The 26,535-nt window shown below is 39.7% G+C and overlaps 1 protein-coding gene across 9 annotated transcripts in view; it reads right to left on the bottom strand.

Annotated features, from left to right (window-relative positions):
- ubr4 (ubiquitin protein ligase E3 component n-recognin 4) overlaps window positions 1-26,535 on the bottom strand; it is a 216,145-nt gene that overhangs the window by 16,664 nt on the left and 172,946 nt on the right. For all 9 annotated transcript variants that reach the window (XM_072245454.1, XM_072245455.1, XM_072245456.1 and 6 more), the window contains 13 exons: window positions 26,314-26,395; window positions 26,056-26,229; window positions 21,680-21,801; window positions 20,377-20,574; window positions 19,303-19,383; window positions 19,047-19,134; window positions 18,764-18,891; window positions 12,103-12,210; window positions 8,978-9,097; window positions 7,294-7,484; window positions 6,115-6,288; window positions 5,317-5,416; window positions 3,064-3,282 (listed from right to left, as the gene is read on the bottom strand). In XM_072245454.1, coding sequence (XP_072101555.1) covers window positions 3,064-3,282; window positions 5,317-5,416; window positions 6,115-6,288; window positions 7,294-7,484; window positions 8,978-9,097; window positions 12,103-12,210; window positions 18,764-18,891; window positions 19,047-19,134; window positions 19,303-19,383; window positions 20,377-20,574; window positions 21,680-21,801; window positions 26,056-26,229; window positions 26,314-26,395 — 1,785 coding nt within the window. The remainder of the gene's footprint in view (window positions 1-3,063; window positions 3,283-5,316; window positions 5,417-6,114; window positions 6,289-7,293; window positions 7,485-8,977; window positions 9,098-12,102; window positions 12,211-18,763; window positions 18,892-19,046; window positions 19,135-19,302; window positions 19,384-20,376; window positions 20,575-21,679; window positions 21,802-26,055; window positions 26,230-26,313; window positions 26,396-26,535) is intronic.

The raw sequence follows: 26,535 nt of genomic DNA, 5'->3' as shown, positions 1-26,535 counted from the left end.
GTTTGATTAATCCCCGCATGATCAAGTATCAGTCGGTCATTTTGGTTATAAATCTGATTAATTTGAGATTTAGCATAATTAGACTTCAGTTGATTAGCCAACAGTTTGCCAATTTTGTCACTGTGTACATAAAATTCACTTCTTGTTTTCTTTAATTGGTTTACAATCGAGGACGAAAGTAATAAACTGTGTTCCATTTGAAGTTCAGTTCTTTGTTTATATAACTCCTCAGAAGGAGCTATAACATATTTCTTATCAATTTCCTTAATCTTGTCCACAATTACCAACTCCTCCTGCTTCAGCTTCTTCTTCAAAGCAGCAGAATACGAGATAATCTGACCACGAATATAAACTTTAAAAGTATCCCAAAGAATGTTCACAGAAATATCCTCTGTATAGTTAATTGTAAAAAAAAAAGATAATCTGTTCATTCATAAAGTTAACAAAGTCCGAGTCCTGAAGCAACAGCGAATTAAAATGCCATTGTCTATTATTTTGTGTATTGGCCTGAATTTTAATAGAAAGCTTAAGTGGAGCATGATCCGAAATGGTTATAGAGTCATAATCACATTTAATCACTGAAGAAATAAGACGAAAGTCAATAAAAAAATAATCAATTCTTGAATAGGAATGGTGAACTTGTGAAAAAAAAGAAAAATCTTTTTCCTGAGGATGCAAAAAACGCCAAATGTCCGTCGACCCAGAATCAGAGAGGAATGAATTAATCAAAGTTGCAGATTTATTAGGTAAGGTCTGTAGAGGAGCCGAACGGTCCAAAGCTGGAGATAAACAGGTATTAAGATCTCCGCCCCAGATCAATGAAAACTCATTCAAATTCAGGAACTGATTGAATAATGATTTATAAAATTCCGGACAGTCCATATTAGGAGCATAAAAATTAACCAAAACTACCTTTTTATTAAATAGTAGACTACTAACCAATAAAAATCTACCATTCGGATCAGAAATAGTATCATGTTGTATAAAAGTAACTGAGGAGTCTATGAAAATAGAGATGCCTCGAATCTTAGCATTGGAGTTCGAATGAAACTGTTGTTCCTTCCAGAATTTAAAAAAACGTAGTCTGTCCCCCCTCCGCACATGGGTCTCTTGTAAAAATAAAATTTGTGCTTTAGGTCTCCGGAACACTTTAAAAACTTTTTTCCTTTTAATAGGATGATTAAGACCATTAGTATTCCAGGAGACAAAATTAATAATAGACTCCATAAACCCTAAAGTCAACCCGCAACAAGGAGGATTGACGATAGGCTCGACCCACGAACCCGGAAAGGGAACAGAACAAATAAGAGATACCGGGAAGAAGAACGCAACCAATACTTCAATAATGTACATAGCCCAAGAAGAAAGAAACTAAAACGTGAAGCCCCTCCCACCACCCCCCACCCCACGACCCCAAGGCTAAATCTAACACAGACCAGCCCGAAAGAAGCAAGCACTAAAACTAGCCCCATGACTTCTGGTATACACTCCCTAAAAAAAGTGTAAATATAAAAAGGATCAGCTAATTATAAAACAGTAAAAGAATAAAAAAAGGTAACTCAGTTAAAACAAACACTTAATATAACAGAGTAAAAGCCAGAAAATATAAAAAACCGCAACAAACCCCAGACCCTATGAGTAAACAAAACAAAAAAAAAGAGATTATTAACATAAACTAGTTATGAAAACCTACAAAACAAAGTAGATTTAAAAACTACAAAATTTAAGGCCACAAAGGAAATACGTAAAATGACGGTGAGGAAATAACCACCCAGAATTCCCCGGGAAAAAGAAAGGAATGACGCAGTTAGAAAGAAAGTTTAGCAACCATATTAAATAATCAAAAATAAACTTTTCTGCCCATATAAGGCAAAAAAAAAATTAAGACTGACAAATTCACAACCTCCGATCAATGGAGATAGTTAAAAATCACAATTAAGATGTTGAAGGTGAAAGTTGATCCAGATAACTCTGGGCATCCGATGGAGATTCAAAAAAACGGAGGGCTCCATCCGACGTACGAATCCTTAGACGTGCAGGGTAAAGCAGCACTGGTTTTAAATCCATCTTGTAGAGTTCCGACATCACAGATCTGTAACGAACCCGTTGATCCGGAATTGGTTTACTGAAATCCTCCACGAATCAGAACTCAAGATCCAGAAAATCAATGTAACCTTTAGATCGAATGAAACGAAACAGTTTCTCCTTGTCTTGAAAGTAATGAAAATGTAAAATGACATGTCGAGGTTTATCTGACCTGAGCGAGTATGATGGAACTCTGTGAACACGATCCAATAACGGTGGTTGGTCAGGAAATACAAAGTTCCTGGGTGTCAATGTCTCTGAGGACCAAACCTGGTCACAACATATTGAAGCAGCTATAAAGAAGGCAAGACAGCAGGTATATTTCATTAGGAGTTTCAGGAGACTTGCTTTGTCACCTAGGACACTTGAAAACTTCTATAAATGTACTGTGGACAGCATTCTGATTGGTTGCATCACTGTCTGGTATGGGATGGAGGGGGCAAGGCTACTGCACAGATCGAAGTAAGTTGCGGATAATTGTAAAAGTAGTCAGCTCCATCATGGGTACCAGCCTCCGTAGTACCCAATCCATTTTCAAGGAGCGGTGCCCTAGGAAGATGACATCCATCATTAAGGAATCCCACCACCAGGACGTGCCCTGTTGGGAAGGAGGTACAGAAGCCTGAAGGCACACACTCAGCGATTCAGGCACAGCTTCTTCCCCTCTGCCATCTGATTTAAATGGACATTGAACCCATGGACACTATCTCACTACTTTTTTACTTCTGTTGTTTTTGCACTATTTATTTTAAACTATATATGTATATTTAACTCAGTTTTCTTTCCCCTCTGTATTATCATGTATTTCATTGTACTGCTACTGTAAAGTTAACTAATTTCACAACATATGCCGGTGATATTAAACCTGATTTTGAAAAGGATGTCAGGACTGTGAAGAAAGAACTGGAATATCATCCAACTTCTTAAATGGAAACAGGCAGTAATATGTTTACATAAGCGGTGGCCATATGCATTTACCGTCATTCCAAGCGTGCCCAATGCTTTCTGCCGCATAGCCATTGCCATTCGTTTCTTTTCTGCCCGTGTCTCTTTTCGTGCTGCTTCAATTTTCCTGTTGACCTCTGGGTGTTCCCGCAGGGCTTCCAGCAGGTTTTCAGCCAGAGTCCCAATGCCTTCATCACTGGAAACCTGCTCCAATTTATGCAAGTTTGTGATGGAGTCCATTCCAATTAACATCTGAAAACACACAGTGTGCCAAAGAAAAATTACTGTAGGTATTACTGAAAACTTGGCAGCAAAGGTCAGAAAATTGTGGACTCAGAGACCTGCTTTTCTGACAAATTTTTATCATTTATTGGATTATTTTTATCATCTGGAGTTCTATGTGATCTCCCCCTCAGATTAATCTACTCACCCTGAGGAATAACACAGAAAAAAGCTCTTGCAGGCACAATATTCAAGATGCATAAATAACCAGGATCTAGTAAATACACAGATTACACAGGCCATCTAGTAGTGATAAGGGATAGAATAATGTTTACGACATGCAGCTATAAAAATTCAAGTTCCACTCCTAGCAATTTATGGGCTTGCATCAACATGCTTATGGTGCTGCATTGCTCCAAAACTTCACCACAGTAAGGGAAAGGAATGTGCTAGCTTCCCAGTTTGATTTCCACACACACCAATTTCATAATGAATGAATGAAGGTTATCCTCTGGAGATTCATTCGCAAAATAATCACTTCAGAACAAAATCAAGGATTACAAAAGCAGAATGCAAATGTCCATCAAGATCGATAGAGTGACCAATATAATTTTCTTTGTCCATGTCCTTTTAACATATTTTTAAAAAAAGCGTAATGAGCAATATTCGTAGAAACTTGCATTTTTGGAAACTGCACCTGAAGTCTGGCAAGGAACCATTTAACTCAAAGCAAATTCAGCCTCTAAATTCCTCTTGACAAGTCTAATTTTCTCTTTAGCAATAACCTATATAATTCAGACATTCTGCATATGGACCCCAATGTTGTGTGAACTGCCAACTGGCATGTTCTCTAATCTATTAAGCACGCATGCATCTCCTTGTCTCTCTTGAGGTTATATTTTAAAAGCTATTCTGTATTTATTGTTACACTCAGTACCTTACCTTAAAGCTCTCATTTACCTTAGAAAGGCTGAAAATTCAAGTTTTCCATTGATTACTCCTTGGACAGAAGAAACTGTGACTCTTCCTTGCATTTACCATGTGGTCCAGGCAGTTTCATGATTACCAGAATGAACCACAGTTCAGAGTTTTTAGATTATTTGTATATTTGCACATCACAGAAACCAATCTCCCGTCCGTGGACTCACTTTACACCGCACGCTGTCGAAGAAGTGCTGCCAGGATAATTAAGGACACGACCCACCCAGCCAACAGACTTTTCGTCCCTCTTCCCTCCGGAGAAGGTTCAGGAGCTTGAAGACTCGTACGGCCAGATTTAGGAACAGCTTCTTTCCAACTGTGATAAGACTGCTGAACGGATCCTGACCCAGATCTGGGCTGTACACTCCAAATATACGGACCTGCCTCTCGGTTTTTTTGCACTACCTTACTTCCCATTTTTCTATTTATGACTTATAATTTAAATTTTTAATATTTACTAATTTAAACTATTTTTAATATTTGTAATCCAGGGAGTGTGAAGCGGAGATTCAAATATCGCTGTGATGATTGTACATTCCAGTACTAATTGTTTGGCATCAATAAAGTATAAAGTATAAAAGTGTACCACTACAGAATGGCAAGCCAAATGCCAAGTTTAAGTTTCACCATGACAGGTTGTGAAATTAAATTCCAAAATTCTAGGAGTTTGTGGGTGAATTACAAAGTGAAAGTAAAATCTCCAAGTTCATCAATGTCCTTTAAGAACAAGAACTTGTTGCCAGAGTTATCTGACCTACGTGCTACTCGTCTTTCCTTGTGCAATTAATTGATCTAAGGGTAACTTGATGCATGAAACATGTAGCCTTATTGCTGCCCACCTCCCAAAAACATGTCAAATATTGACAATATCTTTGGGATTACTGCCATGCAATCAGTCCGTCAGATCTGATCACTGACATCTTTTAAATTCCTTTAAGGGAGGTTGATTCTCCACAATACTTCATATTCTGCTTTATTAGAAACCAATCAACTAATTGCATCAAGATGGAAAAACAGCAAATACGTGAGCCAGGTATGCAATCACTCTAATAAAATGAACTGAAGGCAGGGCAAAAAACTTACTTGTGTGGGGGGGTGCTGCATAGCCAGTCCTCGCAGTAGGCGAAGAATAAAAGGAAGAGATGGTTTTGCTAAGAATTTCTTCCACACATCTGCATCAAGACTGTAAATAGCATAAACAGCATAAATGTTAAGAACTGGAAAAGAGTGGTTTCCAGATATTGTATAATTCTATGACCTGCACCTTCCTCCTGATGTACACTTGGTGGCCACTTTATAAGGTACTTCCCACACTTCGGTGGCCAATGAGTATATGTTCTGCTGCTGTAGCCCATCCACCTTAAGGTTTGACGTGTTGTGCGTTCAGAGATGCTCTTCTGCACACCAATGTTGCAGCAAGTGGTGATTTGGGTTACTGTCACCTTCCTGTTAGCTTGAACCAGTCTGGCCATTCTCCTCTGACTTCTTTCATTATCAAGGTGTTTTCATCCATAGAACTGCTGCCCACTGCATGTTTTCTGCGCCATTCTCTGCAAACCCTAAACTTGAAAATTCCAGGAGATCAGCAGTTTCTGAGATACTCAAACCATCCCATCTGGCACCGGCAATCATTCCACAGTCAAAGTCACTTGGATCACATTTCTTTGGAATAACAACTGAACCTCTTGACCATATCTGCATGCTTTTATGTTTTGACTTGCTACCAATGGTTCGCTGATTAGATATTTGCATTAATGAGCAAGTGTACCAGTGTACCTAATAAAGTGGCCACTGGGTGTATATACAAAGACCCATTAATTTTTACCCCACTATTTTCCCATGACTGAAGCAAGCAATTAGTGTTGTTAAAATGAATCTTACTTCTTTGCACTTGGAATATGCTTCCGGATATATTCTAAAGCATTCTGGGTAATTCCCTTCTGCAGGATGAGGTCCTTCAATTGATGTCCATTGCTATTGTTTTTTATGCCTCCAGCAATTTTACAGAAACAATCCAAGAAAACCTTGTCATCTGTGTTATGCTCTTCATCATATCTAAGAACAGGGCAAGAATGATAAGAAAACTGAGGAAGAAAAGCTGAAAAACTGAAAAATATAATGCTGTGTCTAATGCTCAAATTTGGAAAAGAATCATTGTTATATGAGGAGGAGAAGACGGCGGCGCAACGCAGCGCGTGCGGCCTCTCCGGTGAATGATATCTGTAATTTGTTAAGTAGCAGACCGTGCACAATTCTGATTTGATGGAGACAGACGTGAGAGTACAGAGGAACATCTGGAAAACTTCTGAAATGTCCGCTTCGCTGCCGCTGCTACTGTGTGGTAACCAGAATCTCCGGAGCAGAAGGCCCCGAATCCTCGGCTTTACTTATTTCAGTGGCCGAGGCTAGGTCGAAGGCGCTCAGGAGGTTGTATTGGAGGGGCTGGTCAGAGGCTCGGAGGACAGACTTCTGTCGGCTGTGGTCGGCTGCTTCCAAGGCATCGGCAAGTTGACGGTGCCTGGAGGTTTATGGCAGGGAGTTTCTCCCTTTTGCTGCCTGCTATCGGGGACTCAGGAGTCAATTGACTCAGGGACTTTTGAGACTTTTTTTTTTACCGCGCCCATGGTTTGTTCTTCATCAAATTATGGTATTGCTTTGCACTGCGGTAACTATATGTTATAATTATGTGGTTCTGTCAGTGTTAGTCTTTGGTTTGTCCTGTTTTCTGTGATATCACTCCGGAGAAACATTGTATCATTTCTTAACACATGTAGGCATTTCTAAATGACAATAAAAGAGGACTGAGTGTTCTCATAATCTAATCTAATCTGCAATCCAATAACAAGACGACTATTTAAATATTTCAGCAGATAAAAATATCTTATTCATGTCAATTCTGAATCAAAAGAGCAAAAACAAGTTAATGGTTGCACCCTATTAAAATTGTAAGTGAATTATGTTAAATATTTAAGGTCTATGAAAAGCAGTTGGTTGTAGTGAATGACTAGTTTTTCTCACCACTGTAGCACCATAAATCAAAGTTGAGACTTGGTCACTTACTTGTCAAAATTACAGTAAGGTTTAAATCGATCAACAAGAATCTGCATTTTTTCTAATTCTCCGAAGGACAAGTACGGGATAATGCGCAGTAGTCCTTGGAGTACGCTTGGATTGGAACGGACAAACGTTGAAGTTATCTGGTCTAGCAACATCACTAATTGATCTTTGTCTCCTGTTAGCAGCAGGTTACCCTGCAAAAAATAGGTTTAATGACAAAAATTTAATTACAGACAAAATAGTTCTATGATTAGAGATTATTATAATCTCATAGGCTATATAGAAACGATAAAAGTGCTGAACATCTTAATGTACTGTATCATCTGCATCATGTTCCCTCACAACTTTGATTCTAATTTATGACTTTTGAAGTGAACTTCCTTTGCTTTGTGTATTCCCTGCTGTACCTGAGGGATACATCAACACTCCTTTTCTCTTCATTCTTACACAGCTAATATTATCTTATAGTATTGAATAGTGTTTTTCATCTACACCATTGCCACAAGCTTTTACATTTTTGCCTCTTTTCTCCTTGTACCACAATGATTAACCATCATTTGCAATTGGCATTACAAGTTGAAAGAAATAACATTTCTTCCAATTTAATATAGACCAACTTGAACGACATCAGCTCCCACTTGCTTCTACTCTTCAAACTCCCATGTTATTTAACATAAAGCCTTGTGGCAGGGCATATTTACCTGAAGCATGTTTCACTTCTTTGCAACAGTTCAGTAACCACGACTGCTTGATTTCATCTGCAGGATATTGCTCCTCTCCACCTCGATTTCTCCTCAATGACACCATTCTACCTTCCATTATTTCTCCTGTGGCCTCACTACCCAATTGCCCCAAACTCCATCCTCCAATAAACTGCCATACATTCAGAATGCCACTAACAATCACCTATTTGCTCAGTTCTCTGAGGTTCCAATAGCTTAATGGCCCACTGGCTTTGTATCCTGAAACAAGGTTTAGCATATTTATCCACACCCCTCCCAGGTACCACATTTCCATTCACTCCCTATGTTCCTCGTCTTTTTAAACCATTGTTGATTACTCATTGCTGGTTGACTTTTTACCCACGATGAACGGGACATCCTCAACCCATGTCCTTTCTTACCAAGGACAAGGGCAGGAAATACATGGGAACATCATCACATACACTATCCCAACTTGGACCAACTGTACATCACTATTCTCTCCCATTGTATCACCACTGTGTACCCACCAACTCCCTAATTGTAAGGAGCTTGGGAGTCACCATTGCTCAAACTGTTTCAATTAATGCTGACATCACCGGCAGCCTTGTCATGAGAAAGAATGAAAATGGAAATGAACCTTACAAATGTATTAATGGACCACTGGACTTGGAATGAAGGGAAAGACAAAATTTACAGTCGCACCACTGCTCAGACTTGCAATTCCCACACGAACTATGGACTTTTGCAAAGGTCATTGTCTGCAACTGGAGTACCATGTCTTGACATTAATGGTAAGTTCAGTTTTATTGCTACAAGGCTGCTAAGACTTACATAAGTACTTCAGCACAGACCTTATATCCAATGTTCTAGTTATTTACTCTTGTATGACTTCCACAGGTTTCTTTTCAGCTCCATTTATTACATTCTCCATGTTCAAACTAAATGAAAATATTTGATGTTGAGAACCTGGAATGTATACACACCCTGTCCTCGGTCAGTGGCTCCGCATTTGCTTCATCTAGAATTATCTCCATGATGCTCAGCACTTGCTCAGCAACAGTTGCACCCCCACTATCTTTACTCTCCTGTTCAGCCAGCAGTGCCTGCATAAAACAACAGAGATACATTAAGCAACAGCATCCAGTAATATATCAGTTCCACAATCAAATCTGAAATACTGAACAAACTATGTTTCTGGTTAGCCAAACTACAATAGATGTCAAACCTAGGGTATGAATTCCACGTGGTATTGGATTCCTTTTTTGATACGTCAGTCAGGGATCATAAACACATCATCTTGACTATTCTGATTTCCGCGCTATTACAATTCTAATATTTGTATTGATCCGTATGAATAGTTAACTTTTCCCCCACCAACAGATTAGTTTGTGTAGAATAGCCATTACTTTTTCAAAAAAACTAAAAGGAGTCTGGAAACTTGTCATTAATTGTAGTCCTCTACAGAGAAAGAACAGCTAGGGGAAGACAGATGGTATCAGTAGTTCAGTAATTCTGGTCAAGTTGGCACCAAGCTGCGGCCGTGGCTCAGGCAGTTGTTTTTTTTAATAAGTTCGAAGAGATAGTTTTGGAATGGGGCTGTGTTATTTTTTTATCTAGAGATACAGCCCTGTCTGGGCCTTCAAGCTGCACTGCCCAGCTACCCCCAGTAAATCTAACCTATAGGCACCCGTTAGTCTTGTGAGACCATGGATTTGTGCCTTGGAAGGTTTCCAGGGCGCAGGTCTGGGCAAGGTTGTATGGAAGACCGATCTCCACGCCACTGATGTTGTCCAAAGGAAGTGCATTAGGACCCATACAGCTCGGCACCGGTGTCGTCGCAGAGCAATGTGTGGTTAAGTGCCTTGCTCAAGGACACAACACACTGCCTCAGATGAGGCTCGAACTAGTGACCTTCAGATTACAAGACCGACGCCTTAACCACTTGGCCACCCGCCAACACAATCTAACCTAATCACAGGACAATTTACAATGACCAATTAACCTACTAATCAGTACATCTTTGGGCTGTGATGGGGGGAAACCAGAACATCCAGACAGAACCCACAAATTCCACAGGGAGGACGTGCAGACTCCTCACAGAGGACATCAGGTCTGAACTCATACTCCAACACCCTGAGCTGTTATAGCATTATGCTAACTGCCACACTACAGGTTAGGGTTTAAGGACAACGATGTGGAGGAGAGGCACATCATGGGATCGATGGCACAGGGTTGAATCGGAAGTCTGGAAATCGAGGCCCACTGGCCAGAGCCCAGTCTGCCAATCTCTGCTGGAGAGGTCGAAGCCCAATATCTGCAAGCGCGAGTCTGCTGGAGGCAAGTCCTGTGGTTAAAGGACTGTATTTCCGTGTGTAGCAGGGAGCAAAAGAGCTTGTTTCTGTTGTGGCTTTGTTGCTTGTTGTGCTCTGTGTTGTTCCATCGAGCATCGTAGGCATGCTATGTCAGCACCTGAATGTGTGGGATCATTTGTGGCTGCTCCCTTGTTAAGCAAATGACACATTTCACTGTATGTTTTGACGTACACAGGATAAATAAGTTTGAATTTTGATTTGGGTTTAGGGTTAGAGGTCAGGCTTCTGTCCACATTCGAAGTCCAGTGATGTGAACGTGGGAATGAAGGACATCCATGGATGCTGGGCTGCCACAGGATAGGATGGATGTCCATGCAAGCAGGAGGCATGAGGGCTGGTCAGTCAGTGTGGCTGGAGTACAAGCCTGGATTTCGTGTCTCCATCTTTGACTACTTCAGGGGGGTTGACACCAATACTGAAGGTCAAATGGAAATCTGGAAGTCGAAGTCCAATGGACAAAGCCTGGAAACTGGAAGCCCAGCCTGGAGTTGGGGGACTGTCCTTGTGTGTGAGCGGGTTGTTGGGAAGGAGGAAAGAGCTTGTTTTGCTGCTTGTTGTATTCTGTGTTGTTCTGCCAAGCATTGTGGACATGCTATGTTAGTGCCAGAATGTGTGGAAACAATTGCTGGCTGCCTCCAGCGCATCCTTAGCAATGTTGGTTGTTGACTCAAATGGCATATTTCATTTTATGTTTTCCTGTACGTGTGATAAATAAACCTGAATCTATCAGTAGCTAGTTATGATCACACTAACTAATGTGACGAGAATACACATAAAATTAAGATGTTTGCTGGCCTGAGTTAGCATCAGTGGCATCAGCAGTTGGTCTGCCACCTGTCCTCAGGGGGAAGAAGAGATAAGGAACATGAAGCAGCATGTGGAGGTGTTAATGAAGGAGCCATCAGTCTGGGTATTGTCAAGATCGGCTCCCCCTTTGAACCCTGAACTGTTTGAAGTGATGGACAGGCGATCTGGAGATGTGTAATGAAGGGACGGTAGAGAGTGCTGTCTGGAGCGGCTCCCCCTTTGAACCCTGAACTGTCTGAAGTGATGGACAGGCGATACCCCAGCAGGGGGATAAAAAGGGACAGGTTCGCTAAGGCAGGACACACACGACACCCGAGGTAACGAGACCCTGGAAGCGGTGCGCCTCTCACGAGTCGGTGGGAAGTACCGGACAACGCACAGGGTGGAAAGGTACGATCAGCGGGAACCCGGTGTGTGTCCGCCCTTGCTTGGGTGCCGGGTTCACTGCAGAGGATCGACCGCATCTGGAGGAGGGGTCACAGTCGGTGACCTCAGGTGACATCACCAAGGACCCGCCCGGAAAGCTGCTTGTGAGCCATATCGCCGGTCTGTGAGTGGAAGCCGTGTCTGAATGATCAGTCGTTCCCATTCTCTCTCTCCCCCAATGTTGTCCATCGCCATGGCAACGATTACTGCGAACTGAACTGAATTGGACTGAACTTTTGCGTCACTTTGAAATTTGGTCATTTACCCCTAGACAACGATAGAGCTTGATTGATGCTGTTATCTTAATTCTGTGCACATGTGTGGTTATCATTGCTGAACTGTTGCATTTATTATCCTTTTGATTACTGTGTTGCTTGTTTCTTTAATAAAACTTTCTTAGTTCTAGTAATCCAGACTCCAACTGAGTGATCCATTTCTGCTGGTTTGGCAACCCAGTTACGGGGTACGTAATACTAAGTTTACAATACTTCCACTTGACTTACCAAGTTGAGTGTTCCCAGCATTACATTAAGTGGGTTCATTTCTGGTTTAATCAGTTGCTGCCGATTAACCTTCACCTTTACACAATAACTGAACAGCTTCAGCAGCACCTAGCGAGAACAGGAAAAGCAACATGGTCATATTATACTTGACTTAGATTTCAATAACCAACTTTGCACTGAGCTAAAGAATTTCAAGTACCATTTACATTGTTCTGGTAAATACTGCGGGAGGGATTAAATTAAAACAGGGCTAGTGTTTTTCAAATGAAATGTATTCTCTGAATAACTGCATCACACTCGTTCAGGGGAATCGCACATTAAAGATGCTTATTTGATGCCCAAATTTTCATTTGGTCCATATAATACACTACAAAATCAATAATGTTACTGGGACAGGGGTTCAATACGTAGAGAATGTGTCCTTCTTTTAAACAGAGAATTTACAAGGTAGGCAATCCAGCTACGATTCATCTGGTTCCTCCACATTTTAAGAAAAGCACAAAAATAAGAAGCAAGTTTTTGTTGGCTCTGAAGGCATATGATCTGAACAGGATCATCAATAGTTGCCAAACCTCCAGTTAGGGATTCAACAGAACCTATTAATTGGCACTTGGTTTAGTAATGTGCAAGCATAACTAACTGGAATTCCTCTTCAAGAAATGACAGTAATACTTAAAACATTCATTGAATAACTATGGCTATGTTGCAGTGACAAGAGTAGCGTAGAAGTCAGGTGCTTGTCAAATGGAGTCTCTCTCAATTAGGAGTGTGCTGGATAGGCAGTGACCACTTGGATTGATAATCATAGCATTACTCAGGAGGTGAAATACCATCCTAAAAAAGAGCAGTCCATCTGATCAAACCCTCTTCTATTGGAAACAACATCTACACTCTTCGTTATTAATGCACCATAACTCCAGTATGGATTTTCCTCGTAGTACACTGCAACAGGATTACTGCAATTGTTCTACCACCTCCAATACCAAGAACAAGCGCAGCAACATCATGGAATTAACACCACAGAATCATATAGCACGGAAACAGGTCCATTTTTATACTGGATATCATACACACATCTATACTAATTTCGTTTTCTATCACTTGCCGACATAATGGCATTTCAAGCATTCATCGGAATTCTTCTTAAATATTGCGAGAATACCTGCCTCCACTAAACCCTCAGACAGTAACCTTTGGGTGGGGAAATAAAGTTACTCAAGTACAATAAATACATTCTTCTGATTCTAGATATTTTTGCTGAAGGGAAATATTTCTCATCATCTATAATGCTGCCTTCTCTCCAAGAGAAATAAACCACAGCCTCTCCACATAGATGACATAGTCCACCCCAGGCAAAATCTTGGTGACACAAGAGACTGCTGATACCAGCATATGGAGCAAAATATAAACCGCTGGAAGATCTCTACAGGCAAGCAGTATCTGTGGAGGCAAAGATATGGCTGATGATTCAGGTTGAGATTGAATCAGATCCTACTTCACTCTTATCAAGGTTGCCAGGGCCCTTTCACTCACTTATTAGTCTCTTTTGAAGGTATTGTTTCACATTTTTCAGAATTAAATTCCATCTGTCATTACTCTGTCCCATTTTACCAACTAATCAATATTGTTCTGTAGCTGAAGATTACCCCTCCTCACCATTAACAATGCCACCAATGTCACCTCTCTACTGACCATAACTTCAACATGCAGGGCCAGATAACTAATGTACATAACAAATTGTCGGGACCTCAGTACCAACCCCTGCAGTACACCATTGATGACAGGTTTCCAATTTAATAAAAAACAGACCTCAACCATCGCCCTTTGCCTTAGATCCCATGGGCTCCTATCTTTTGGAGGCATTTCCCCATGACAATGGTGCTAATGACATTCACGTAGAGTGCACCATCCTTTACAATATACCTTATGACCTCTTTGAAAAGTACAATCAAATTTGTCAGACAAAGTCTCCCTAATAAAGCCACACTGAATGACTAATCTCTGCCTTTTCAGGTACAAATGAATCCTAGTATTCAGAAATCTTTTCCAATAATTTCACTACCAATGACATTAGATTTACATTTCAATATATACCTGGCATATCCTTACTGCCTTCATGAACAAAGGTACTTCTATCTAGTTCCTGATCTAACCACCAGTCATGTCCTCCCTTTCATCCCGTGAGAGTCAGGGACACATCAGTACCTGGAACCTGTCTTTAAGCTTACAAAAACATCTAGTAACTCCTGTTTGATAGTAATTTCTTCCAGAAGTCCAACCATTCCCCTATTATGAATTCTCTTACAATTTCTCAGTGAATATAGATCAGTAGTATTCATTCAATGCCTCATCCATATCCTCCAGTTCAAACAGATTACCACTTTGTCCCTGACTTGATTCTTTCACTGGTTACCCTCTTGCCCTTATTATACTTCTCTTCCACCCCCCCCAAGAGCCCACCCAGTTTTTATTCTCCCGTAGGGCTTCTCGTTTTCAATTCTCTACATACAGTATGCCATTAGCTACCTTTCTTAAAGAAAAATCTTTTCCTCGATACCCCGTGATCCACACTCCTTGCACTCATTAGCCTTACCTTTAACCATTAGGGGGAAATCAAAGACACCCACTACATTGGTACTAACCTGAAAATAGAAGGCTTTTGATGTTTCTTGCTAAATGATCTTAAGCCCCTTAATTAGCAAACCATGAGGATGCTGGGCCAATTCCAGTTCAGGTCCAAACCTATCAAACTTGCCAGCTTTCATCTTCCCCAGAAATGATTCCAGTGATCTACAAATCTCCAGATGTTCCCCTTTCCTATCATCAACTTTCTTCTGATTCTTATGCTGGCACACAACAGCAGCAGAAGTAATCGACAATGCACCAATTCTTATTCTGCTACCTAGCTCCCCAAATTCAAGTGGCAGGGACCTCATTCCTTAAGCTGCTTCTGTTGTTAGTGTCAACATGAATATTTGCCATCTGATTTAGACTGTCCAGCACCATTCTGTGATGTCTTTGACACTGGCATCAGGGAGGCAGCACACTACATTGGATTATGTATTTGGTCACAGAAGCTCCTGTCTATTTCCCCTCCCTACTGAATCAGAGTCATACAGCACAGGAACAGCTCATTTGGCTCATTGAGTTTATGCCAACCAGCAGCATCAATTTACATCAATCTGTTTTCTTCATATTTCTATCAACACCCTCATAAATTAGAATTAACCTACAAACCTGCAGACCTTTAGGATATGGCAGGAAACCTACAAGGAAAATACCATGTAGACAAGTACAGAACTGAGTACTGAAACTGGGAAACTGAAGCTGCAAGGCAGCAGCTCTGCCAACTGTACCATTCACAAGTCTCCCAGCACCATAGCTCTTAAGATTCTTGTTCCTCCCTTTGTAAAAATCTGAGAAACTCAATGAGGTGATCCTGACTATACACCACAGAGAGAAATTGACCCCATTGTTTTCCATCAGCTCTCCCAGTCACACACCATCCAAACTGTGTTTCACCTGTTCGTTGTAGTTTTATTATAATCTTAGAATTTCCTCCCCAATAGCCTGCCACAACGATTGCAGCTTTTCCAAAGTCAGCAACACCACATGAGCAAATAAAGTGAGAACTTTTACCATTCATTCTTATTGCTGCATTAAATTTGGGTTTATCACAGCTATGGCCCTCCCTTCAAATACAAGGCATAAAGTAAACAATACACTACTTAACATTTATTGAAAAGAGTTGCTTCTATGATTGCTATAACATACTGATATCACGAAAGCAATGCCGTAGTTTCAAATTTTCTGTTAATGCATAACCAATCATTAGAAGTGACCTCTCATCCAGTCACTCAGTTTACTGAAGGTATTTGCTGGACTGCAGGGAAGGAAACAATACCGTGCACTCTGTGGGGAGAGTCACAAGGGTTAATACTAACGAAAGGGAGTCACCCACAGCTTGCAGCTGTGACATGAAACAAAGGAACTAGTTGGGCAAGATTCTGAAATAAAGAATTTACGTTCATGTGGAAAGGCAGAGACAGTTTAGGAGGAGTCAGCATGGTTTTGTCTGGGGGAAACTGTGTCCAAAGTTTGAGGAATTAACTATGAAAATTGATGAAAGCAGTCCGGTGAATATTGCTTGGAATAGAGGGATTTAATTACAAGGAGAGAATGATTAGGCTCAGTTAATTCTCACTGGAATAATACATGAGGCTGAAGAGAGACCTCAGAGAGGTTTTAAAAAATTATGAGAAAAAGGGCAGATAGAGTATTTTACAAGGGCAGGGGAGACTAGATCTCGGGGAGACTAGATCTCGAGGAGACATTTAAGGTGAAAAGGGATGCATTTAAAGGAGATCTCAAGGGGGGAGTTTTTCCACAGAGAGAATAGTGATTATCTAGAAAGAGCTGCCAGAGAAGATGGTAGGGGCAGATATAATTGCAATAATTAAAAGGCATAGAGGGTCAGATCTAATGTAGACAAATAGAATTAGTCTAGATAGGCACCGCAGTTGGCAAGAATGAAATGGGTCAGAAAGACCCTTTTCTGTGCTGTCCGAATCATTGAAATCCAGCCGCACAATAGCATTATTTACAACAATTCTAGTCAGTTCTGATACTTCCAGAAAACAGTCCTTACTTGTGCAATATTCTCTTTTTTAATAATGTGATTATACAGTTACCACAATCCCCTTGGGAAAAGGTGCAAGATATCAATTTACTCCGGCTCAAGAAATGCAGTCCTGCTCCCATACTGAAACTGTTTGATCAGCATTAGAAGGCGTTTTCTTAGTCACAACAATTTCAAAACACAAGGAAGTTATTTATGGGTGATAGAAATATGATTATGACCAGGAGCAATCGTAAAGGTCTAATTGGCAAAATACTGTGCTTTGTAAAATTCTCACAGATCCAGTTTCCAGAGGGTCATGTGACACCACCTCAATAATAACGAACAGTAGCTTAGTGATTTTGCTCTTGAACATGGACTAGCAATCTGAGGCCCAATCAATATCAGAGAACTTTTTACAAATCTAGAATTAAAGAACCGGTAAATTACATACACAACTGTTTAAACATCATCATACACTGTCCACTAAACATTTGCAGGAATACTTAGAATCTCAGTAAAGATAATGCTCGGGGCATAGAACAATACCATGTCAGAGAAACCTCGGAGCAAAGGCCCCAGTAAAATAGATATCAGGCCCTTAGGTTTTTCTTATAATTAGATAGCAAATTATCATATTTTTACTGTACTCTTGATATTATTCACGTAAACGTTGTCTTCACCCTGCCTCAAAAAACTTGGTATCCTTCCAAAAGTGCCCAGAATTTAAAACAATATTGTAACCACAGTTTAATTAGTGAATTATATCAACTTAGCATAACTTAATTGGCTTTGTACTTTTAAGCCTCTTTACATAAATGAAAGGGTCTCTGATGCCCTTATAACAGCTTGCCTTGCTGTCAAAGATTTAAGTATGTTCCAGATCTTGCTACTTGTGCATGTGCTGTAGTTAGATTATATAACCTATCATTTTCATTATAGTCATAGAGAAACAGCACAGAAGCAGTCCTTTTGGCCCATCTAGTCCATACCCAAACTATTTAAACTGCCGACTCCCATTGACCTGCAAATTACTTTTCTTGCAATTTGCATCTGCCAAGTGTTACTTTGTATGCCTCCTGAAGTTCTGTACGCCACCATTACACCGAACTGCTTCACACATTTTATGCAGCTTGTAAGCAAAGTGCTGAGGCCCAGCATGGCAACAGACTTTTCCGTCAGTGGGTGTATAGGAGGGACGGGAGCAGGGTGAAGAGGAAGAACAGCAAGTTTTGCTTGAAGCTGGAAAAGAAAAACCCTGGTAACAGGCAAATCTGTGGCACAGGTAACAATCAAAGTTGTTAATAACAGAATAGCGTAACATTACAACAAAAAAAAGAAAATCTTGAAACAACTCGAACAAGCTCAATTAAAATAAACTATGGATTCAAATATCAACTTAAGTGCATCAAGTCTAAAACTGTCCGTTGTTCACATTGATTCCAAGCCATGCTTCTGAGTGGTAAGGAATTATTGAAATTACATTTTGTTCTGAAGTCTGACATCAAGAGACCAGGAACAAAACACCAGCAAACAAGCATCAACAAATCTTAGGCTATTATGCTCTTGCGTATGTGTAAGAACCTCAAATTAGCTGACATATCCTGTAAAAATCTTGCCTAGGGCTAGTATTCCAAGGTTTAGGTAGTATGTATCAAAGGGAGCTGTGGTCCTTGCTGCAGTCAACTGCAGGATGCCACCAAGTTTTCCAGGTTCTTTGTTCAAAGGACTTGGGAGCTTAATAACTGATTCAAGTACTAAACTGTGGAAGAATACAGGCTAACATTTTACCAGTTTGTCATCAAAAATGCCTGGAGAAGATGTCATTATTTCACATATTTGGCCGCAATCTCAACCAGGCCAACTTGCTTTGGAGTTGGGGCAATTTGGAGAAAATAGAAGAATCAAAAATGTCCAAAATGAGATCGAGGAAGAGGAGAGAAAAGTGATCAGCGACAGCAGCAAAATGCAATTAAGTAGATCTGAATGTTTGTCTGGTACATTTGGACAATTATTTTATAGAACACCTACTCTGATACTCACAGTTAAAAGGTGGCGACCTTGCTTGAAGTCTTTGATCCCAGCCAATCTGGTTAGCATACATTCAAGGCCACCACACTGGGCCATTACTCCTGCCATTTTATACACTTCCTCCTCATCCTCTTCCTCATCTAAAAGGAAAGAATAGTCAAAGTAACAGCAACCACTGTAGACATACATGGACATTTATTCTTCAGTACAGGAGAGATCTCTAATGACTTAGAACTCATCTTGGGTTAAGAGGAAGTGATTGAAGACATGAGAAGCGTGATAGAGATGTTCTTACCTGTAGTTGAATCCAATGATTCAATAAACTCCTCAGTTGCATCCCCTAGAAGCCCTCGCATTCGGTAGATTATACGCATTGGTTCCCCCTGTGCAACATTCATACATATTAGTTGTTCAATAATCTCTTTGATTTCAGAGCAATTATTCTTAGGGCAAACATATTAGTCCATAATCAATCTTTTCACTGACCCATTCAGAGCTACCCAACAATTCCTCTCCAACAGCAGCAACCAAATTTGAAGATCTACACTCACCTCATTAGCAGGACACCAGACCTTTTTATATACTTCAGCCACAGGTAGATCCAAGCTGATGATTTTATTGTTTACTAGGAGCTGGAAAGAAAACCACAGCCATTAAAAAATTCTGTTTACTTGATATAACCAAAGATCTTCGTCAAACTCTCTAAAATGGTACAAACTGATTGACTATTGACAGAATAAGATCTTTAATTAGGAAGTGGCTTGTCATTAAAAGTGGCTGGAAAAGATATTGCTGGTGTTTGACATAGCTGGCTATAATGGTAGCTGCGCCAAACTGTCTTGGGGAATGGGAGGAGTGATAATGTGGAGAAAACAGAAAAGAATGTTCAAATTAAGTATGGGAAAGGGCAAAATCACATATGTTCAGCATCAATTCTTTAGATAAATTAAAACTTGAGAGTAACTTGGAACACTGAAATAGGTGTGGCACGGTAGCATAGCAGCTAGCGTAATAGATAAAAGCACCAGCAACTGGGGTTCAATTGCCACTGTTCTCTGTAATGACTCTACATTTTCCTTGTGACAGTGTGGACTTTCCGGTTCCTCCCCACATTCCAAAGGCATACGAGCTAGTAAGTTGCTGAGCCTCCTGGCGGCATGCGACACTTGTGGGCTGTCGCCAGCAAATCCTAGGCCTGCGTTGCTCGTTGATGCAAACATTGCATTTCTCTGTATGTGTTAATTTACATGCGGCAAATTAAGATTTAAGATTTAGGTAAGATTAGCTTTAATACTACTTCAACTATCCCATCGGTTACCTCCAACACTAAATGAAAAAACAATTAAAAGGAACAGAACAACCTCCAGGGTACATTTTATTCTGAGTTGATCATACCACTCCAACCCCCTTATTGTGTCTTGAAATTATTTATGTTAACATCACTGTTGGAGGTTTTTGCTGCAGGTACTGTAGTTCAAACTAGATGTGGAATATAAATTCAACCTTGCCCACAAGGACTATGAAGTTACAATCTTGAATTTACAGCAGAAGGTTTCTGTGAGTTTATAACAAGGACTTTGTTGGAGCCAGGACACTAATTTTTCTGTTTCAATATTGATTCGTACCTCCATCCCACTGTCATCTTCTAGCAGTGCTACAAGGTCGCAGTCCTGACAAATCTTATTCTTGATGTCTCTCATGAGAGGCCCAATGCCAGGCTCGTTGCTGCTGTAGGGATTTCCTGGCATTCTGCCCTGAAGGAAATCTTCCTGCTGAGGATCCTTTTCCAAGGTCACAAAGAATTCTGTCACTTCATTTTCTTCCTGCCAAGAAAGCAGATCTATTGAGAAAGACATTCATCCTTATTTTCGATTATTGAACGACGCCAGCCTCCAAATTATTATGAGAAAAAAATGTTTGCTGTCCACGTTTAGGAAACTGATCAAAATACATTTTTGTCACCATTTCCCATAAAATTAAGTTCCTTCCACTCAACCATCTTAACTCCCCCCATCAGGAACTCTCTACTCCACATCCAACCTTTCCCTAATCATTACAAAAAGATTGAATAGGTTGCTAACAATCTCAGTACCCTAATTTCTGATTCTACCTTTGCTGCAACAAGACTGCTTTCTTGAATCTCCATTTTATTGTCTCCATAGGATTACCTGAAGCCTCCGTAGGACTTTGTCTTCCAGTACTACCAGCCTCATATTCCAGCTCCTCCCCCCACTATGCCATACGCCACTTGAGATCCACACTCGGCAATTCTCTCTTTAAATAACTTCCAGTTTCTCCAACTCTTTTAAAGGTATTTCCTTAGAATCCACCTCACTGAACAAGGTCCCTCCTTTTATCCTCTCCTTTGGCTCATCATTTCATTATTCTCCTTTTATTTTACAAAGGCAATGGGCACTTTTCTACAGTGATAATGTTAAAACTGATATTGCTCTTAGCTTCAATGATATGTTGTTTGATTAAATAGGTGGCATCTTTACACACCATAGAAATGTACACATTTCTTAGGGCTCAACGTGGGAGCATCACCTCAGTTAATTTTGTGCATTTTACAAAGGAGTCTGAACGTAAATTACAAAAAAAAACCCGAATTAATTGATAACGAATTAATTGAAGGAATACAGCCATTTATAGGAATAGAATTGAGGCTAAATGGTGTGCATACTGCTTCTCAGATACTGAAGTGGACAATTCCTTCCCAAAAGGGAATAGACAAATACAGCCTCTACGACACCATGCTCATCCTGAGAAGACATATACAGAAAACTGACAATGGAATACTTTTTAGGTATAGTCAGTCTTTGGCTGGTAATGAATGAATAGGATTCGCTACATTATAACATAGCTCATTTATAGAGGAAACTAGCGCTGAACCAAATGCACTTATTTTCATCATTCCTTTGTACTTACTGGGTAGATAATGCTGCATAACCGCTCAAAGATGAAGACTGGTGTTCGGTAATCATCAAGACTGTATCGCTTAGCTGTTTCAATGCAGACAGCCATGAATGCCTTTGTTTCTGACTCTGTGCCTACAGAAACACGTGGATTAAAACTGAATAAGTGTCATAGGCAGATATCATTTTCAATCCTACAAGTAACTGATCCTCCAATGTTACCAACCTGAAATGCTGACAATATAAACTACTTTCTGACATTCTAGTCTGTATTAACATCATTGAAATGGCAACCATTTAACAAGAGACAGAAAAAACATTGCACCTACTACCTGTCCTCAAAAGGGCCATGGCATAACAGTGGTTAAAAAATCTTTAGAGTGAAGGATGTTAATGTTCTGAGTGCCATGTGGTCATTAAAAATTGCTTGGATATTGGCATTAAGGACATGGCTAGGAACAGGGTGTGGAAGGGAAAGATTCAAAAATACATGGGACTCAGGGAGCAGTACTATCAGCTGGCCCTGTTAAATAAAAGAATAAATTAAGACAGGGAAAGAAAAGATCCTTAGCCCAGAAAGTCATAAGTGTTGGTATGTGTTCAGCCAAGGAATAATGAAGACACAAAATCCTGTGTGTGTGAGTACTTACAGCCCATTAAGCGGCATCATTGTACTGGCCAGAGTATAAAAAGAGATACTTAAAATAAGGAAATTTCAATGATCTTATTGTTCGAGCAAACCAAGTTGGCAAAAGTAGCTTAGAGGATGATTCATGAACTGCATTTTCGACAGCTTTCTGGAATGATATACCAAACAAAGAGCAAGACAGGAAGCTATTTTAGATTTAGTACTGTGGAATGAGGCAGGATTAATTAATTAGTAAACAATACTCTCAAGAAAAGTACTCAATGAATGCATTGTTTGACATTGAAGTGCTTATGGACTGAAATGAGGATGCGAAATTTAAACAAAAGTTATCTATATGTATGAAAGGCAAATCATCAGATATACAAATTGAAATCCAAGATTTGATAACAATAGACAATGAACATATTAAAAAAAAATCTCAACAGATTTTCATTCTCATAAAGAATTAAAACTGCACCAGGAAAGTGATATAAATATGGTTAGCATAAGCCCTTCAAGTATTAGATTAAAAGATTTGAAATGTTGCTTAAAAGAGAAGCGAGCTTGAGAATTGAGGGGGTTTCATAAATCATACAGATGATTTAGAAGAAATTGAGTAACTTAGCAAAGCAGAAAAATGACAGCAAACAAGTAATACAATAACAGACCAACAGATTTAACATATAAATAGAAAAGTATCATTAAATATCAGCTGCTTAGAGGCCGTGAAAGGAGAAACTAAGATAATAAGGAAATGGCTAAGGCTTAAAATAAGCATTTGATACTCATGTATCAAACCTACAAAATTTATAGAACCAAGAGCCCTGAGAGTGAGCAATATAAAGTAATAATTTCTAATAATTAGCCATGAGCAGTCAAGGTATTTGAATTGATTGTAGTAAAAATACACCTGTATCTGGAAGGTCCAACTATTGGTGAGTTAGTATCCTGGCAAAAACTGCACTATGAAGACAAAAGAGCACTCCAAGCAACTCCACGACAAGGTTATTGAAAAGCACAAATCAGGAGTTGGATAAAAGAAAATTTCCAAGTCACTGAATATCCCCTGGAGAATTAAATCAATCGTCAAGAAATGGAAAGAATATACCACAGCTGTAAATCAGCACAGGCTGCCCTCAAAAACTGAGTGACTGTGCAAGAAGGGGACTAGTGAGGGAGGCCACCAAGAGACCTATGACAATTCTGGAGGAATTACAAGCTTCAGTGGCTGAGATGGGAGAGACTGTGCTTACAACAACTGTTGCCCGAGTGCTTACCAGTCGCAGCTTTATGGGAGAGTGGCAAAGAGAAAGTCACTGTTGAAAAAAAAACACTGGAAATCTTGGCTGGTGTTTGCCAGAAGGCATGTGGGACACTATGAAGTCAGCTGGAAGAAGATTCTATGATCTGATTAAACGAAAATTGAGCTTTATAGCCATCAGACTAAACGCTATGTTTGGCGTAAGCCAAACACTGCACGTCATCAAAAACACACCATCCCTACTGTGAAGCATGGTGGTGGCTGCATCATGCTGTGGGGATGCTACACTGCAGCAGGCCCTGGAAAGCTTGTAAAGGGAGAGGGTAAAATGAATGCAGCAAAATACAGGGAAATCCTGGAGGGAAACATGATGTAGTCTCCAAGAGAACTGCGACTTGGGAGAAGATTTGTTTCCCCAAGCATAAAGCCAAAGTTACACAGGAATAACTTAAAAACAAGAAAATTAATGTCCTGGGTGGCCAAGTCAGAGACCAGACGTCAATCCAATTGAGAATTTGTGGCTGGTCTTGAAAAGGGCTCTTGTCTCACAATCTCCATGCAATCTGACAAGAGTTTGAGCAGTTTTGTAAAGAAGAATGGGGGAAAATTGCAGTGTCCAGATCTGCAAAGTAGATAGAGACCTATCCACACAGACTCAAGGTTGTAATTGCTGCCAAAGGTGCATCTACTAAATACTTGACTTAAAGGGGATGAGTAATAATGCAATCAATTGTTTTGTGTTTAATAATTGTATTAAATTTAGACCAATTTGTCTAAATTTGTTTTCACTTTGACATAAGGGTGTTTTTTGATGATCAGTGTCAAAAACGCCAAATTAAATCCACTGTGACTCAAACTTCCTGGGGGGGGGGGGAATAATTTTTTATAGGCACTATTTTGTTAACACCTGGTTCTTGGGAGTTTCTAACTCTGCTTTGTTACCTAATGTGCACTGATGTGGTTTACTTTGCTCTAATTTTAAAATTGCCAAGTTAACTTCGCATCTCATTCCCTCTCTGCACTCTCAATCAAATTTCCATCTCATTCCATGATGAACTGGGGGTAATATATTGACAAAGATGGAAGATTAGTTTGTGGTCATGAAACAGAACAGCATCAATTCATTTATGGACTGATAGGATGTAATCAGTGCAATTCCGCAGGGATATAGCTGCAGTTATACATTCAATATCCATGATTTATTTATATTTAAATTATTATTTGCAAAAAAGCAAGGTGGGAAAGATAAATTGTGAGGAAAATACAGAGGTCGCATACGACCGGGAAATAACAAGTTAGAGGGAGAATAATAGAGAAATAAGAAATTATTAATTTTGGATGGAATATTATTATTTTTAAAGAAAAGGAAAATAGAGAACAATAGTGTACTGTGGAATTTGAGTATCCTGGTTCCAAAATTACAAGAAGTTACGTATGTAAATAAGCAATTTGGTACACAAATGAAATGTGGTCTTTAGTGCAAGTGAATTGTACTAATATGTATGGACACTGTGATTGTGTGGCATTTTAGTAAGATTAAAATGAACTATGTGCAACTTTATCCATCTACTTAGGAAAAGATAGGCTTTACTAACTTCAGGCTTTGATGGGATTGTCCCAGAGGAGAGATGGAGTAGAAAGATTCCTGTTTTCTGATGTTTAGAAGAACAAGTGATGGGCTTCACCTACAAGTTCAGGCATGAGAATAGTGATACAGTTTTTCTATCCAAGAACAAATTAATGAAGCTGTGAAAATAGAGGTAATAGAGAAAAATATAAAATACAAAAACATTTCCCTAAAACTTCAAAAAATTGTTAAATGAATACGATTCCAATTTCATGTTCACTATTTCAGGACAGATAAAAATTTCTGTCAAATGATACTAGAGCTTGGAGACCAAACAGACACGAAAAACTAGCTCTTAGGACAAAAACGTGCAATATGAATCTTCAAAATTAGAAAAGCTTTTAAAGACAAGAGCTCTTTCAGAGGCCTGTAAAAGAAAGTGATAGGTTGTCTTCTAAATTATAAATCTGAAATGGTAGCGTGTCCCGTTGTGTAATTACGCACTACTCTTATGCAAGAAATTGTGTACATTAGGTTCCTGGTCATGGAATAAGAATCTGGGAGAATTTCCCTACTCTTCCTTGAGTCATATCCAAAAGGGGAGATGTGACTTCTTTTTCCCCATATCTCATTCAAAAGACAGCACCAGATAGCACAGTGTCAAGAGTACCATTCTATAAGCTCAAGTCCTTGCAGTGGGACTTGAACTCATGAACATCTGACTCAGAGGCAAGTGTGCTAATGTTTGAGTCATAGATGACACATACCATGTACTATTATCTGCATAATCAAGGCAGGCATTCGAAGGAACTTACAGAGGTTCAACTAAATTTCCTGGCTTGATTTCTTATTTTAAACATTAAATGTACACATCTTTTCTTCTCCTTTATACAGCTAAATTTTAAGGAAGTTTGAATTTGCCCATGTAATCACCTGTTGTCATATCCTCCAACATCTCCAGCAACATGTCTTGCGTCTCATCAATAAGTTTTGTTCGTTGGACCACAAGTTTTCGCAGACACAAGTAACCATTGAGCACTGTGCCCACCAGGCGGCTCTTGAAATGACGTTTTATTGATTCCACCTCCACAAAGGATGAAAGCAAGGCTGAAAAAGGGAGCAAAATATATAAATCACAATACTATCTACATGTTGGTGCACTGGCATTGGAACAGTCAGTGTATATCTCACCAGTAAGGCTTTTTAATGCATATCCCTGTTGCAAGTCAGTGCTGAGAGTTGCCTCCTCCAGTGCTAGTAAATGAGCAATTTCCTAAGACAAGAAATGACAATGGCATTACAACATTAGAATTTAGATATAACATTACAAGTTGATTCAGCTAATACTTTGACATTTTGAAAGCACTGATTTCTCTAAGGTTTATTGAGGCAAAGAATCCATTCAGAATCTCA

This window comes from Mobula birostris, chromosome 27 (genome assembly GCF_030028105.1).
Source record: "Mobula birostris isolate sMobBir1 chromosome 27, sMobBir1.hap1, whole genome shotgun sequence".
In the NCBI taxonomy this organism is placed as follows: domain Eukaryota; kingdom Metazoa; phylum Chordata; class Chondrichthyes; order Myliobatiformes; family Myliobatidae; genus Mobula; species Mobula birostris.
This window is presented reverse-complemented; position numbering and strand designations above follow the sequence as displayed.